Source organism: Choloepus didactylus, chromosome 6 (assembly GCF_015220235.1).
Source record: "Choloepus didactylus isolate mChoDid1 chromosome 6, mChoDid1.pri, whole genome shotgun sequence".
NCBI classification, from domain to species: domain Eukaryota; kingdom Metazoa; phylum Chordata; class Mammalia; order Pilosa; family Megalonychidae; genus Choloepus; species Choloepus didactylus.
Genome location: NC_051312.1, coordinates 15,173,429 through 15,188,018, shown reverse-complemented (window position 1 = coordinate 15,188,018; position 14,590 = coordinate 15,173,429). Strand labels below are relative to the sequence as shown.

The window sequence follows — 14,590 nt, the reverse complement described above, 5'->3', positions numbered from 1 at the left end:
CGTTCTAGATCACAGAGCTAGTAATTACTGGTCCCTGGACCTATTCAGAGACAGTTTGTATTGAATATATATGAATATATAGAAACACAAATATACATATAAATATATTTGCTAAACACTGGTCATATTTTCCTTCCTTCTTTCTTCCTTCCTTCCTTCCTTCCTTCCTTCTTCCCTCCCTCCCTCCCTTTCCCTCCCTTCCCTCCTTCCTTCCTTCCTTCCTGTTTATTTTTGGCATGTATAGTCAGTTTTACTTTAAACTTGGACATAGTAGTATTCTATATTCTGTATCCTGTTGTGGTCTTCAGAGGATTGCTCATTTTTAGCAGTAGATGACAATTAAATAGTCTGAACTCAAACGTTGGAAACTGTCTCTTCTGTAATATGCAGAAAACTGATGTTTCTTCTCAGTAGTTTTTAAAAGCTTCCATCTGCTACTTTTTCTCCTGGCTCCTTGGGATCTCTTCTGTACCTTCATAATCTAGTGATCAACAAAATATCTGCAAATAGAATCTGAATTCAATCCAAGCTGTGAGCAGCTTAGGAATTCATTCAGTCAAAAAAGCAGCAATTTAAAAACCCTTGCCAGGAACAGGTTTGCCTTTCAGTTGACAGACTCTCCTTTAAAGTTGCCCAGCCTCCTCCCGAATGCCTCTTTGTTGCTCAGATGTGGCCCTCTCTCTCTAGCTAAGCCAACTTGAAAGGTGAAATCACTGCCCTCCCCCCTACGTGGGATCAGACACCCAGGGGAGTGAATCTCCCTGGCAACGTGGAATATGACTCCCAGGGAGGAATGTAGACCTGGCATCGTGGGATGGAGAACATCTTCTTGACCAAAAGGGGGATGTGAAAGGAAATGAAATAAGCTTCAGTGGCAGAGAGATTCCAAAAGGAGCCGAGAGGTCACTCTGGTGGGCACTCTTATGCAGAATTTAAACAACCCTTTTTAGGTTCTAAAGAATTGGGGTAGCTGGTGGTGGATACCTGAAACTATCAAACTACAACCCAGAACCCATGAATCTCGAAGACAGTTGTATAAAAATGTAGCTTATGAGGGGTGACAATGGGATTGGGAAAGCCATAAGGACCACACTGCCCTTTGTCTAGTTTATGGATGGATGAGTAGAAAAATAGGGGAAGGAAACAAACAAACAGACAAAGGTACCCAGTGTTCTTTTTTACTTTAATTGCTCTTTTTCACTTTAATTATTATTCTTGTTATTTTTGTGTGTGTGCTAATGAAGGTGTCAGGGATTGATTTAGGTGATGAATGTACAACTATGTAATGGTACTGTGAACAATCGAATGTACGATTTGTTTTGTATGACTGCGTGGTATGTGAATATATCTCAATAAAATGAAGATTAATTAAAAAAAAAAACAAAAAAAAAACAAAAATAAAGTTGCCCAGGATCTCCTGACGACATGTCATTATTTCTGAAGGAATTTCCATATGATTCTCTCCTTCAGTTTGCTTATTTTCTCTTGCAACGCCTTCTTGTCCACAGGCCTTTTATTCTGCAGTATTAAATCTGCTCTTAATCCAATACAGGGAAATTTTCATTTCAGGTATTATATGTTTTATAACTAGAGGTTCCAATGTTTCTTTTTAAAGAATATCTTCTTTATGTCCATGTTTTTATTTTAAGTTTTAATCATATTTATAATATTTATAATAACTGTTTAAACTCCTTACCTGATTGTTCTTTCATCATGTCATTTAAGGGTCAGTTTCAATTCACTGATTTTATCCTGGTTATGAGTCATTATTTTCAGTTATTGTCATATATAGTAATTTTGGGACTTTTTATTAGAGAGTGGACATTGTTATGTTCTCTGAATGACTGGATTTTACTTTCTTCTTCTGCATAATGTTTATCTTTGCTTTCAGGGGAATGTATATTAATGTGTAGGTCAGCTTGAAATTTTCACAGTTTGTTTTCATGCTTTTTGAGTAGAATTGAGTATTCTTAATGCAGTTTCCTTTATTCCCACTAATAAGGCCTGGCCTTTTATGGTGTCTATTGACTGTGTCTAGTGATCGGTAAGGACTCATCTCTCTTTGTCAGAGCTCTTTATGTCTCCCCCATTTATGTGGGCTCTGGAGATCATTCAGCTTACCGGTTTTTACTAGTTCTTTTCCCAGGTCTGTGACATTTTATTGTATACATTTATAACTTAGTGTCTGATGAAGACCCAAAGGACTCCTGAGCAGATTTCTGGAGCACATTTTCTGCATAGTTTCCTCTTGAGCTTTTCCCTGCAATTTCTAGTTACCTAAATCCCCCTTAACTCTATTAATGATGATGAAGTGTGATTTGTTGATTTTTTTCTTTGATAGTTTATGTTTTTTCTACTATATTTATGAAATCTTTCCTAATTTCAAATTCACTAAGATTTTATACTATATTTTCTATGATATTTCTAAATGTCCAAGATTTATATTTAGGTCTATTATCTCTTTTAGGTTAATTTTGGCACATAGATGAGTAAGCATCAAATCCTCCTCCCATGACTCTTGAAAATGGCTGATTGCTCCAGCATAAGTTGTTGAAAAGACTTGTCTTTTCTCCATTTACTTTCCTTGGTCTTTTTGTGACCAAACCAACTAACTATATAAGTCTGAGTTTATTCTGTTATATCTATTCTGTTCCATCAACTTTGTCTATTTTTGCAAATACCTAACTGTTTTGACTACTGTAGCCTTGTAAAAAAAATATGTTGGAATCAGGTAGTGTAAGCTCTCTAAATTTGTTCTTGGTTTCCAATGTTGTTTTTTTTTTCTCTATTCTAGGTCCTTTTTATTTTTTATAAACTTGAAGTCAGAATATCAATCTATTCAAAATACCTGTAAGAGTTTTCATTAGGGTTGCATTAACTCTATAGATCAAGTTGTGGAGAATTGAAATTTTAATACTATTGGATGCTCCAACTCTTGACCAGTATAATTGTTCATTTATTTAAGCCTTTAAAGTTTCCAACAATGTATTATAGCTTTCAGTATACAGGTCTTGCATAAAATTTGTCAAATATAACCCCTATGTATTTCATATATTGATGCTGTTGGAGATTATATTGAGCTCTATTTATTTGTTTTAATTTTTTAAAATGAACATACAGTAAATGTCACTTGTTTTGATATACAGTTCTGTGAGTTTTTCTATTGTTGCATAATAAATTATCATAAATTTAGTGGCTTGAAAAACATGCAAGTACACACTAGTTAAGATGCTGGCCATTTTTTGGCAAGGGGAAAAGGCATTAGAAGAACAATTGTTTTGTCTTAACTGGAAAGCAACAATCAAGAGCTTAAGATCTTTGCCTGTCAATCAGATTGATGGGAACTCCACAGCCCTGTGTTTACTCTCCTTCTTTAAATATTAACAGAGAGCTTTTTCTATCACTTCGAGGGGGAAATGCCACTTTTATAATAAACAGAGAGGCTGTGATGTCAAATTCTAAACCTACTACTATGTCATCATTAGGTCCTTGGAGTAAACAGAAGGTTTCTGTAGTAGAGTTCTCTAGAACCCAGACTTTTAGTAAAAGGCCCCATTTGGTCAAGATATTCTTTGCAAATAGAATGCTACCATTTTCTGTGTATGGACTAAATTTAGATATCATGGAGATATACTAAAATAAGGGATGTATTTCTCTTTTGGATTTCCCAGATCCAGATTCCAGATTGTGTATACCAGTTGTGCAAGTTTGAATCTATTATGTCCTCCACAAAAGCCATGTTCTTTAATGCAATCTTGTAGGGGCAGGTTTATTAGTCTTTTGATCAGGGAGGGACCTTTTGATTAGGTTGTTTTCATGGATATGTGACCCACCTAAACGTAGGTGAGATCTTAGATTAACTTATTTCCATGGAGGTGTGAACCCATCCATTCAGAGTGGGTCTTGATTAGTTTACTGGAGTTTTCTAAGAGAGCTTACAGAGAGAAGGAGCTCAGAGAAGCTGAGAGAGACATTATAGAGGGGAGCTAAGATATGTAATTCAGAGTTTGCCCCCAGAAGAAGCTAAGAGCAGACACAGACCCAGGCACCTGGAGATGCAGATAGAGAGATGTTTGGAGATGCTAAGCTAAGAGATGAAGCCCAGAGTTTGCCCAGAGAAGTTAAGAGAAGACCCCCAGATACTTAGAGAGAAACACCCTAGGAGAACAAGCAAGGATACAGAGGCTGAGAGAAAGAGGCTAAGAAAGAAAGAAGCCCAGAGAGAAACATTTTAGAGAAAGCCATTTTGAAACAAGAACCAGGAGCAAAGGACCAGCAGATACCAGCCACATGCCTTCCCAGCTGACAGAGGTGTTCCTGAAGCCATCAGCCTTTCTTCAGTGAAGGTATCCTTTTGTTGATACCTTAGTTTGGATACTTTGATGACCTTAGAACTGTAAATTTGTAATCTAATATATCCCCTTTATAAAATCCAATCCGTTTCTGGTATTTTGCATAATGGCAGCTTTAGCTAACCAGAATACCAGTTTTTCCTGATCTATTAGAAAAGTCCCTAGTATCTTGTGGTTACAAGATCAGTACAGGAAATGAGTTTAGGAAATACTGATGCAGGCTGCATTTTCAGAGCTGAACCTCTGAAAGTTACTCAACCAAAACAAACAAACAAACAAAAAGCCTCTCCCCTTCAGTATCCCAAAACAAGAACCCATATCTGGCTTAGAATGAATTATACAAAACCTAACTCAAAGAGTTGTACAAGCCTGTGTTAATACCCTGTCTTTTAAGAAACTTCATGGATGAGGTTTTTGTTCCTTACCATTTTGTTCAGGATCTCAGAGTTACAAGTAAGATTATCTTGTGCATTTTAATCAATAATTCCTAACCCAAAATATATTCTTAGCTCCTATTCTTCAGATTTCATTTAATTCACTTTGGTAGATCTCTGTTCTACTCTCATGAGAATTCTTATACATGGAAAGTTTGCTTTTGCTCAGAGGTAAGGCAATAATACACTTATAGAGTCACACCACAGGGGTTTACTTTGTCACATTTATACTTTTCCTGGATTCATTAGGAATTAGAAGATCATTTAAGATAAATTCCATTTTTATTCATGGTTTGGGTGATTTAATCATTTGCTTATCCTCTAGAAAATTGTCACTACAAGACTCTCCTTATCTTCATCAATAACTGGCCAAAAAGTTTACTCTGCCTCCAAATATATAACTTTTTCAAGCTCAGGAACATTATTTGGGGCATGATAGCTCTAAGACAAGCAGATGTTAGCAAACTATTAATGGGTCACCCATCTTTTCTTAATCAACCACTGTCAGGGATTGAATCTGTCCCCCAGAGGACTTGTTCAAGTCCTGACTCCCAGTCTTGTGTGAGCCCATTTGTAAATGGTAGGTTTAAAATGTTATAGTGAATCATGGTATGGATGTGAACTCATTTGTGAATAGGATCTTTGAAGAGCCTATTAGATGAGGCCAGATTGAATCAGACTGGGACTTAATCCATATGACTGGAGTCCTTACAAGGTGAGGAAATCTAGACAGAGACACAGATAACTGAGCAGGAAAAGTAGAAGCCAGAAGGAGAAGCCAGAGAATTTTGCAACAGAGATTGCCAGGTGATAGAAGATTGCTGGAAAGACAGATTCTGGGAGAAAACATGGCCTTGTCAACACCTTGATTTTGGACTTCTAACCACCAAAACTTAAGACAACAAATTCCTGTTGTTTAAGCCAACTCATTCCATGGTATTTGTCATAGCAGCCTTGGCAAACTAAGAAAACCACCATGAGAGAATTTAGGGCATTGTGGGGTGGTAGGATATTGTCATCAGTAGATGTCATATTTCTATGAAATAGCCTCTCCACTATATATTCAGTCCAAAGTTAAGGTTTTTGAACATTTACCCTAGGATTCCACTCACCATGCTTCCTTCTATGCCTAAAGGCATAGTGTCTCCCTGTTAAATCACCATTCTTGAGCTTCATGACTCATGAACACTTTAAGGGTGCTTTTTAAAACATTCAGAACTTCCTCTGTTGCCAAAAGGGAAATGAGCTTTCCCTGTTTTTTTAGAGCTGTTCCTTTAGAACCCTAGTATTTGAGAATCCTTCCTCTGCCCTTTTGGTGTGTATATATATATTTTTGAAGGATAAATAGACCTCATGCCAGTATTGTAAACCAGGAATATTAAGGACCTGGGAGGGAGTCATCTCTTTAATATGTAAATATAGAAAAAGATAGTGCCCCCATGTCCTTGTCTTTGCAGGATATTAGCCTAGCTGCCTTGCCCCAAACTAACCACCAGCTTGTCACAGAGATACCAGATGTTTTATTTTTCATTTACACAATGGAAAGCAGCTAGTACATATGACTTTTCCAATTACTAGGCACACGGGATGAATTGTGAAAGAATATGTGCTCTCAAGTCCTATTACATGAGGTCAAGTTACCATTGATCTTGAGAACATTGATCTAGTGGATTGCATCTGCTTGGTTGTGTAAAAAGGATGGCATTTCTGTCTGCCTTTGTAATCTCTTTTGTGGATTACCAGTGATGCACATGGTACTCTGGTTTATGCCTATTCAATAATACAACTGTTTTCTTTCTATTCTACATTTTGTGGAGATGATGCTCTGGGTTGGCAGGATTTTTTAATTTCCTGAACACTATCAAAACTCCTTTTCTTTATTTGAAATTTGTTCTGAGAACCTCAAGTAATTCTCAGGTTTTGGTCTTTCTTGACAAAACAGGTCCAGGTTGTAGGGAGGTGGTGTCTTTTGAATTGAGAAACGTGGATCCAAGAATCAATACCTTTAATTTGATTGTGGTGTTCATTGTTAACAGTAACTGGTATGGCCTCTCTACCTGGGTTGTAGCACAATTGTTTCTGGCAATGTTTCTGTTAGAGATTTCGGGGCACACAGTCATAAAGGGCATGGAGACCAGTCGACTTCAGGCAGGAAAATTTTATTCATGCATCAGAATGGTGGAGGTTGGAAGGAAAGTCGCCATCAGCATGGCGGTGGAGGTTGGAAGGAAAGTCGCCATCAGCATGGCGGGGACATGAAGTAAAGCTTTAGCCCACTCAAGACAAAGGAGAGCTGCATTTGTGCTTTGCTTTCAGGGTGGTCAGTGGGTAAAGATGGAGAGGGGTGTAGCTGGTGGGTGGTGGGACCCAGGGTCTGACAGGGTGGGAATTGAGAAGCAATGGCGTTGAGCCAATGGAGAAGTGAGTAGTGGGATTTTTATCCTTTTAAGGATTGGAATGTATATAGCTGGGGTAAAGGGGTTTGGGGCAGGATACAATGGCTCTCTGTGGTATGTTATCCTGGCCACCAGGAAGTTTTGCACAAAATGGCTTGCCTAACATGCTGTTTGTCCAACAGTTTCCAGTTTTAAAACTGTCTCTAAAGTTAAGGCCATGAGGGAGCCCAAAAGATAATTCTTTAGGGAACAAGACTTTTAACTTTTTAATTGTAAAACTGAGTGAATTATATAAGTCCCCTGTAATATCTGTCCATACCTGCTTGTTGGTGATTAAAATAGAGGATTGAAGAAGTAATTCCTCTCTTTTCCCAGTAACTAGCTCATAAGAAGAAAGCATCAGAAGACAGCACTAGCTGCCAATAAGGCTAAGGGGAAAACTTTAAGCCAAGACAGTTGTAAATCTTCTGCCAATCTGAGTTTTTAAATTCAATACGCTCCACCTTTCCTGGAGACTGAGGATGGAATGGACAGCAGTATTTCTGGATTGGGGAAGTGCCTTCCAGGGTTTCCAAATGACAGTTCCAGTAAATGAGTGTCCCTATTACTAGGAAGGTGAGTAGGTACACCCCATTTAGGGAAAACAAATTCCAGTAATGATTTTTGTTTGTTTGTTTCAGTATAGTAAGAACTGTAGCTTTTTTTTCCTCTCTCCAGAAGATAAGGGTATAATCCCTAGAGGGTAGTGGATTCTTAGGAAAGGAGGTACTTGAAAACTCTTTCTGCAAATGTGCAAAAGGCCCTTGAGGTTCCTATTCAGGCCCCACCTTTAAAGTTTTGCAGAATTATATTACTGGGAGAAGCATGCACTAGAAATACGCCCAGCTATTTTTGAAGTTCCTCCAGTATTGCTTATTCAGGATATATTTAATGTGTCTTTTCTATTACAGGTCAGGGCATGTAATGTTTTGGTCAAATTCCACTTCAGTTGATCTGGAAACATTGGGTGGCCATTCTGATGTCTCCAGAGAACATCCAATTTTTCAGAACATCCTGAATATTTCCAGTGAGCATTTTTAAACTTGGATTTTGTTGCTGGATATCAGTTAAAACCTGGACAAAATCAGCATGGAGGGTTTGATTGGATTTCTTTTAGGGCACTACAGGGTTTTAGTTGGCAGAGCTGCTGGGCATAGAATCAGTCAAAGCATTCCTTCTGGTTTGAAAGACTTGTAGTCCAGTATATGCATTTATTAGAATCGAAGTTATTTCCTTAATAAGGGTTATGGCAGCAAGCAATACCTGAATCTAACTTCCATTTGATATGAGGGTCCCATTAATAGTTAAAAACCCTCTTAGTTTCCATCATATACCGAAAACATGAGCCATTCCACACAGGCATATACACTATTAGTCTAAATGCCAATCCTATAACCTTAGAGAACTGACAAATCCTAGGAAGAGCTATTAGCATTGGGAGTTATTGCATTCTAAAATCTGTTCAAACTTAGCAATCACCTATACAGTTTGGCTATGAATGTTATTCAACCATAAAAAGGAATGAAATTCTGATATGTGCTACAACAAGGATGAATTTTGAAGACATCATTTTGAGTGAAATAAGCCAGAAACGAAAAGACAAATATTGTGTGATTTTGCTTACATAAATACTTAGAATAAACAAATTTCATAGAACTAGGTAGTAGATTACAGGGGGAAGGGAGGAGAATCAAAGGGGAAGGGGATGTTTTGCTTAATGAGTATAAAGTTTCTGTTTCAACCAATGAAAAAAGCTGGGGTAATGGATGTTGGGGATGGTAGCACACTATTTGGAAAGTAATTAATACCACTGGATTGTACACTTGGAAGTGGTTAAAATGGAAAATTATTTGTTGTATATATAACAATAAAAAGTTTAAAAAATGCTTTAAAAGAAAAACAAAGTCTTAATTTATGGAAATTTAGAAATGGTAACCAGCAGATAGTCCATAAAACCAGAGCAGCTTGTGCCCAGAAAGTGAAGTTCTGATGTGCGAAAACAAGAAAAGTACTCAGGAAGCCCACAGCCTTGGGAAAGAGCTGAGTCTGAACGTTAGTCTTGTTTTGGGTAGACACGAGCACATGAGAATGGAGTTAGATGAGTATCTCATGGATGTAGGACAAACATCAAACTATTACAGTTGCTTATCTGGCAGCCTAGAAGAGATGAATCACAGGAAGTGATGTTGCCCACTGGGGGCTATCAGGAGTGGTTTCATCACACAGCAGAGCAGATCAGCATCTTTGACCAGTGTGTGCACTGTGAGGGCACTCCACTCCTTTTCTGTGAGTCTTACAGAGATGCAGAGGTAAGTCCAACAGAAACAAGAAGAGAACAATTTTTATTTTAAGACCCATGCTTTCTCCTTAAGAAGAGCTCTACTCTGGCCATGGGTATCCATATCAGGTAGGCTAGAAAGAATTTGCAAATGGTCAGGTCCTATCTGAAGCTTTGCCACAGGTGAGCAGTTCCTCTACCTTCTGGCTTCTGAGGAAAGGTAAATATGCAGGTTGTAGGCTGGGCAAGCCTAGCCTCTCTGGTTCAGGGTCAAATATCTCTTTGTGTGCACTTTCCTGGACCAGAGGCAGCTCTAGCTCACTCTACATTTATCCACTGAGCCTGAATGCTTGAGAAGGTAGAGAATGAAGACATAAGGAAAAGTGTTTGGCTTGACCATGATCAAAGGGCCAATGGGAAAATATTTCTTGTTTTCTTGGCCATAAAATATCCTGCTATTGTACTTTGGCATTGTCCCAGATTAATGGTACTAGTGGTCTCATCCAAAGGACCCCAATAATGATAATTCTGGCCAAGGATTCAAGTGCAGCTCCTTAGGAGTTTTACATATATCTGGGCCATGATTCTACATCTGCTATGTTCTGCTCTCTGTCATCCATACAAGTGCAAGTGAGGGTCCCTAGGATTGTTTACATCCATCAATTAAAAGGGCTTAGACATGATTGTCCATACCTAGTTTGTGGGTCTCATTCTATTTGCTGAAAAAGAAAATGTGCTCCAGTATATAAACAAAGACCTTGTATGACTATTATCTTTGATATTTCTGAGAAACTAAGGAGAGTTTCAGCCTGATGGCAAGATACCTGATATCTGTCCCCTTAGACTATTGACACTGTGCTAAACTGCAATAGTTTCCTTTTGGCCCAGAGGGGAGGAAAAGAAGAGGGGTTTGAGTACCTGAAATTGGAAGGAGCAGGAGACAGATTCGCAGAGAACTCCATTCCTCTGGTACAATGAGGCTCGAAGGCAGAAAGGCCAAGTTTAATTTTCAAGTCTCAGGAAGGAGGAAAAAAACTTGATAAATTGAGACAGACTGAAACTTCCTGAAGACCTTTAGGGGAAAGGAAGCATATGCAAGAGTAATGAGAAAATAAACAAAAACAAACAAGGACATCTCAGGAAAATTGTTGGGAATTAAGCTGGAGCACACACGTTTAAATGCATGGTTAATTGCCTGGAGGTGAAGTTCACTTCCCTTGCCTGTAGGAAAGGATTCAAAAAACACTTGATTTTTACCTGGGCATCAGTACCTAATAATAGCTGAATATTCAAAGAGAAGTGGTGCAATATCCTTGACCCTCAGTTTCTTTATATGAAAAATGATTACTGTGTCATTTAGTTTCTCTTAATAGCATTACCAGAATATTTCTCTCTCTCTCTATTATCTCTGTCTCTCTCTATATTTCTACCTATACCTATACTTGTACTTATACCTATACCTCTATGCCTCTATCTATCTATCTATCATCTATCTTTCATATACCTCTATCTATTCACCAATCTATTCATTGTTGCACCTCACTAGTGTGCAAGTTCAAAGATGGCAGGGCTTTTGCATACTTTATTCATTGCTATAAATTCAGTACCTAGGCATTCAATACACATTTACTGTATGACTAGACTTAGTAACTGAATGGATGAATTAATGAGTGAAAGGAATATTGAGAATACAGTGTTATGACTTTTTTAAAAAAACACAACAAAATTGCTGGCAATTATAAGACTCAAAATGATTGGATTTGCGTTCTGCCATAATTTGCCTTAGACTAAATTATTTTAATAATGCATGCACTGAAAGCATATAATGACAACAGCTGTCATTTGGAAAGATCTTGCTATGAATTATGAGTTCTTCATATATAACTTATTTGACCCTCAAAAAAAACTGAAAAAGATAACTAAAATCATCTGCTTTTCACAGGTGAGGAAGCGAGCACTTGCCCCAGCTTTCACGGTCATGCAGATGGAAAGTGGAAGTAGCAGGATTACATTCCAGGCTCTGGTTTCCATGCCTTTGCGCCCAGCCCTTGTCTTCTGCTGCCTTATGTGGCCTGTCTTCTCCTATGCCATTGAAAGATGGCTGAGGTGAAGAGAGGTGAAAGCGCATCTGTGCTACTGAGTGTTTCATTTCCCAGGGTCAACAGCAACAGCTGGACACTCGAGGCAGGCAAGACAGAGGGATTTGCCATCAACCTTCCTGGGAGTGAGAACATTGTCCATCCAGGACAATGGAGGCCTTGCCCCCCATTGGAGGCCTTCCCCGCCAGTCCACAGAACAATCTGCTCATTTTCCTGAAGGGGCAGCCCCAGGTCCTGGGGGTGAGTGGGCATGACTCTGGAGCTCAGGCTTTGGGAAGAGGGCCCTGCTCCCAGAATCAGGATTGGAGGCCTCTTGGATACCTTGAGGTTAAGTGTCCACTTCTGACCTTCACAAAGAAGGCAGAATCATAGGAAAAGTGACCTACTCTGCAATAAACAAATATTTTTAAAATAATGGCAATATTCTACAAACAGCCTATGGCATGAAGAAATGGCTACATATTTAGGGTATTCTTTTCCTGGGATGTCTTCTCAGGATTGATGTGTAGGTGGGAAAGGTGTTAATATATAAAGATCTTACAGAAATTCTTCTTGCCCTCCCTCCTCCCATGCCCCAGGTAGCCCAGATCATGATTGGCCTGATGGAATTGTGCTTATGGGTGACATCATTGGCTTCTTACACTGACTTTTCTTTCGGAAGACGTGACTTATACTTGGTTGTCATAACTGGCTATCCTGTTTGGGGATCCTTATTTGTAAGTATTTGAAATAATTCTATTGCCTTCCTTCTTAGGTATCTGCAGAATTTATTTCAAGTCTCAAGCTTGGAGCAGAATGTTTGAGGCTAGATTTCTAGGTACTGAGGGAGGCAGGACCTAATAGGATATCATAAGGATGGGAAGGCAGGTGCCAACTCTGAGTGCTTTCTCTCCTTTGTCAGTTCTTCACATCTGGAACATTGTCCATTGCTGCTGGAAGGAAAGTGACCAAGGGTCTGGTAAGTGTCTTCCCAAGGCCCACAAGGATCCAGCAAACTGGAAATGCTCAGCCAGGGACTAAGATAAAAATGTCTCTAGTTCTCTGAACAAGCTGGGCTCTAAGGGTGTCCTAGAATTGCTTTCTCTTCCTTAGGCAAGAGTAATTTATTCTACTATGTGTTTTGTGATATGCTCCCTGTGCCACGTGCCAGGATCCTGAAGCAAACAAGGCCCCAGTGGTAACTGACACTTCTTCCTTCTTTCAAGAAGCAGGAGCTCCTTGAGTAGATTTCCACACCTTTCAACTGAGTTGGATATAATTTTGTGCATTCGCAAAAATGGGAAAAGGCATGGCATTTAGGAGTGTGACAAACTATTCCAACTCTTCTTTCAGATTCAAGGCAGCATGGGAATGAATATAATCAGTGTCATTATAGCAGGGATAGGGATTTTTATTCTGACTGTGACTGCAATGGCTACCACTGAAGGAAAGAATGAATATTGGCTTTCTGAAGAGCATCTTGATATAGTAAGTTTCTCTTGTTCCAATGATGGATTTTCTGATCTAGGTTTAGTTTCTAAATTTTGTATTTATATATGCATTTTTCACTATGAATTTGCATGTCAAGAAAACAATAGAAAGACCCGTGGTCTGATGTGAATATCCTCAATCCTTTAGCGGTTTGTGTTGAATTTTTAGGATACATTTTATGATTAGTTTTCTTTTACGAGGTTTAGCGTGGTATTCCTGCTACGTGGAAGGGATTAATGATAGAGTGGAAGTACTCAGACAACAGATGAAAAGATTAGTCCCATCTCCCAAGGCAAAGGCCTTTCTTTCCTCCCCAAACCCCTTAATTTTCTTCCCTTTGCATCTCTTTTAGATTCCTCTTTGGCAAGGGATGGTAACTGTGATGCTGATTCTCTGTGTGCTGGAAGCCTGCATTGCTTTGTCTCTCTCCATATTGGGGTGCAAGGTGGCCTGCTTTGTCAACCAGGTAATGTTCTAGGGTTTAACAGGTTCTCTTTCTGTCTGTCTGTCTGTCTGTCTCTCTCTCTCTCTCTCTCTCTATCTATCTATCTCTATTATTCTCTTTCTCTCCTCACTTCCCTTCTTTCAAATCAATACTCTTCCATTTTTCCCTTTATGAGAAAGATCAGTAAAAGAAATGGTGGACTCTTCTGTTTAATCCATAAATTTTTCCTATCTTTGAGACAAATAGCAAGGATGTAGAGGATGTGAAATAACACTTTCTAACACATGGACCTGTCTCCAGAATCTACAGGGTCCTGACTGGCATCTTAACCAACATGGTTGTAGAGACTTAAGGGGAAGGCTCTGGGATGGGAGCATAGATCTACCATATAGCAGAATGGAGAAAGAGTCCTAAGCGAGGCCCATGGGAACTTCTTCTATGTGAGCACCTGTGCACCTACAACAATCCAATTGTTCTGACCCTTCTACAGGTGGTGGTTTACTTACCATCTCAGGACAACGTGGCCTCGGTTGCTTCTCCTGAACACATCTATGATGATGTGATCTTCCAATAGACCACAGCTGGTTTGACATTTTCCATCATTTTTTCCTGGTCTTTATCCTGCAAAACTAAGTCAATGAGAATACATCTCTGAAATTTTCCCTAGATTCATGGCTTGGGAACATTTCAAAACAGAGTATAATAAAGATTTTGTTTGTTTCTGACACTGATTATGCTTTTGATTTCCAACCCTCCAACCACTCCACCTAATAAGGTGATAGGGTCAGAGTGCCATTTTAAAGCCCCGAAATCAATTGATTCAATGAAATTGTAATTAAAATGTCAAAAGGATTTGTTTTGAAAATTGACAAGCTGATTATACATTTATATGGGAGAAGAAAGATCCAATGAATGTGTGGTGTGGGAACAGTCCCAGCAGACAGGATATTCTATTATGACGCTATAGTAATAGCGGCAATGTGCTATTGATTAAAAAAAAAAAGTCAAATAAAACAGAAGTGATTCACAGATAAATGAAACTAATATGTTACTATGCCAAATAATTTCCATTTGCC

General features: G+C 38.8%; 1 protein-coding gene across 1 annotated transcript; it reads left to right on the top strand.

Moving 5' to 3' along the window:
* Positions 1 to 9,519: 9,519 nt before the first annotated feature.
* Positions 9,520 to 14,088, top strand: LOC119536594 (membrane-spanning 4-domains subfamily A member 4A-like). Its single transcript, XM_037839446.1, has 7 exons — positions 9,520 to 9,530; positions 11,656 to 11,839; positions 12,178 to 12,315; positions 12,501 to 12,557; positions 12,932 to 13,066; positions 13,422 to 13,535; positions 14,005 to 14,088. Exons 1-7 carry the CDS (start codon positions 9,523 to 9,525, stop codon positions 14,086 to 14,088), a joined length of 720 nt encoding a protein of 239 aa, XP_037695374.1. The 5' UTR covers positions 9,520 to 9,522.
* Positions 14,089 to 14,590: the final 502 nt, after the last annotated feature.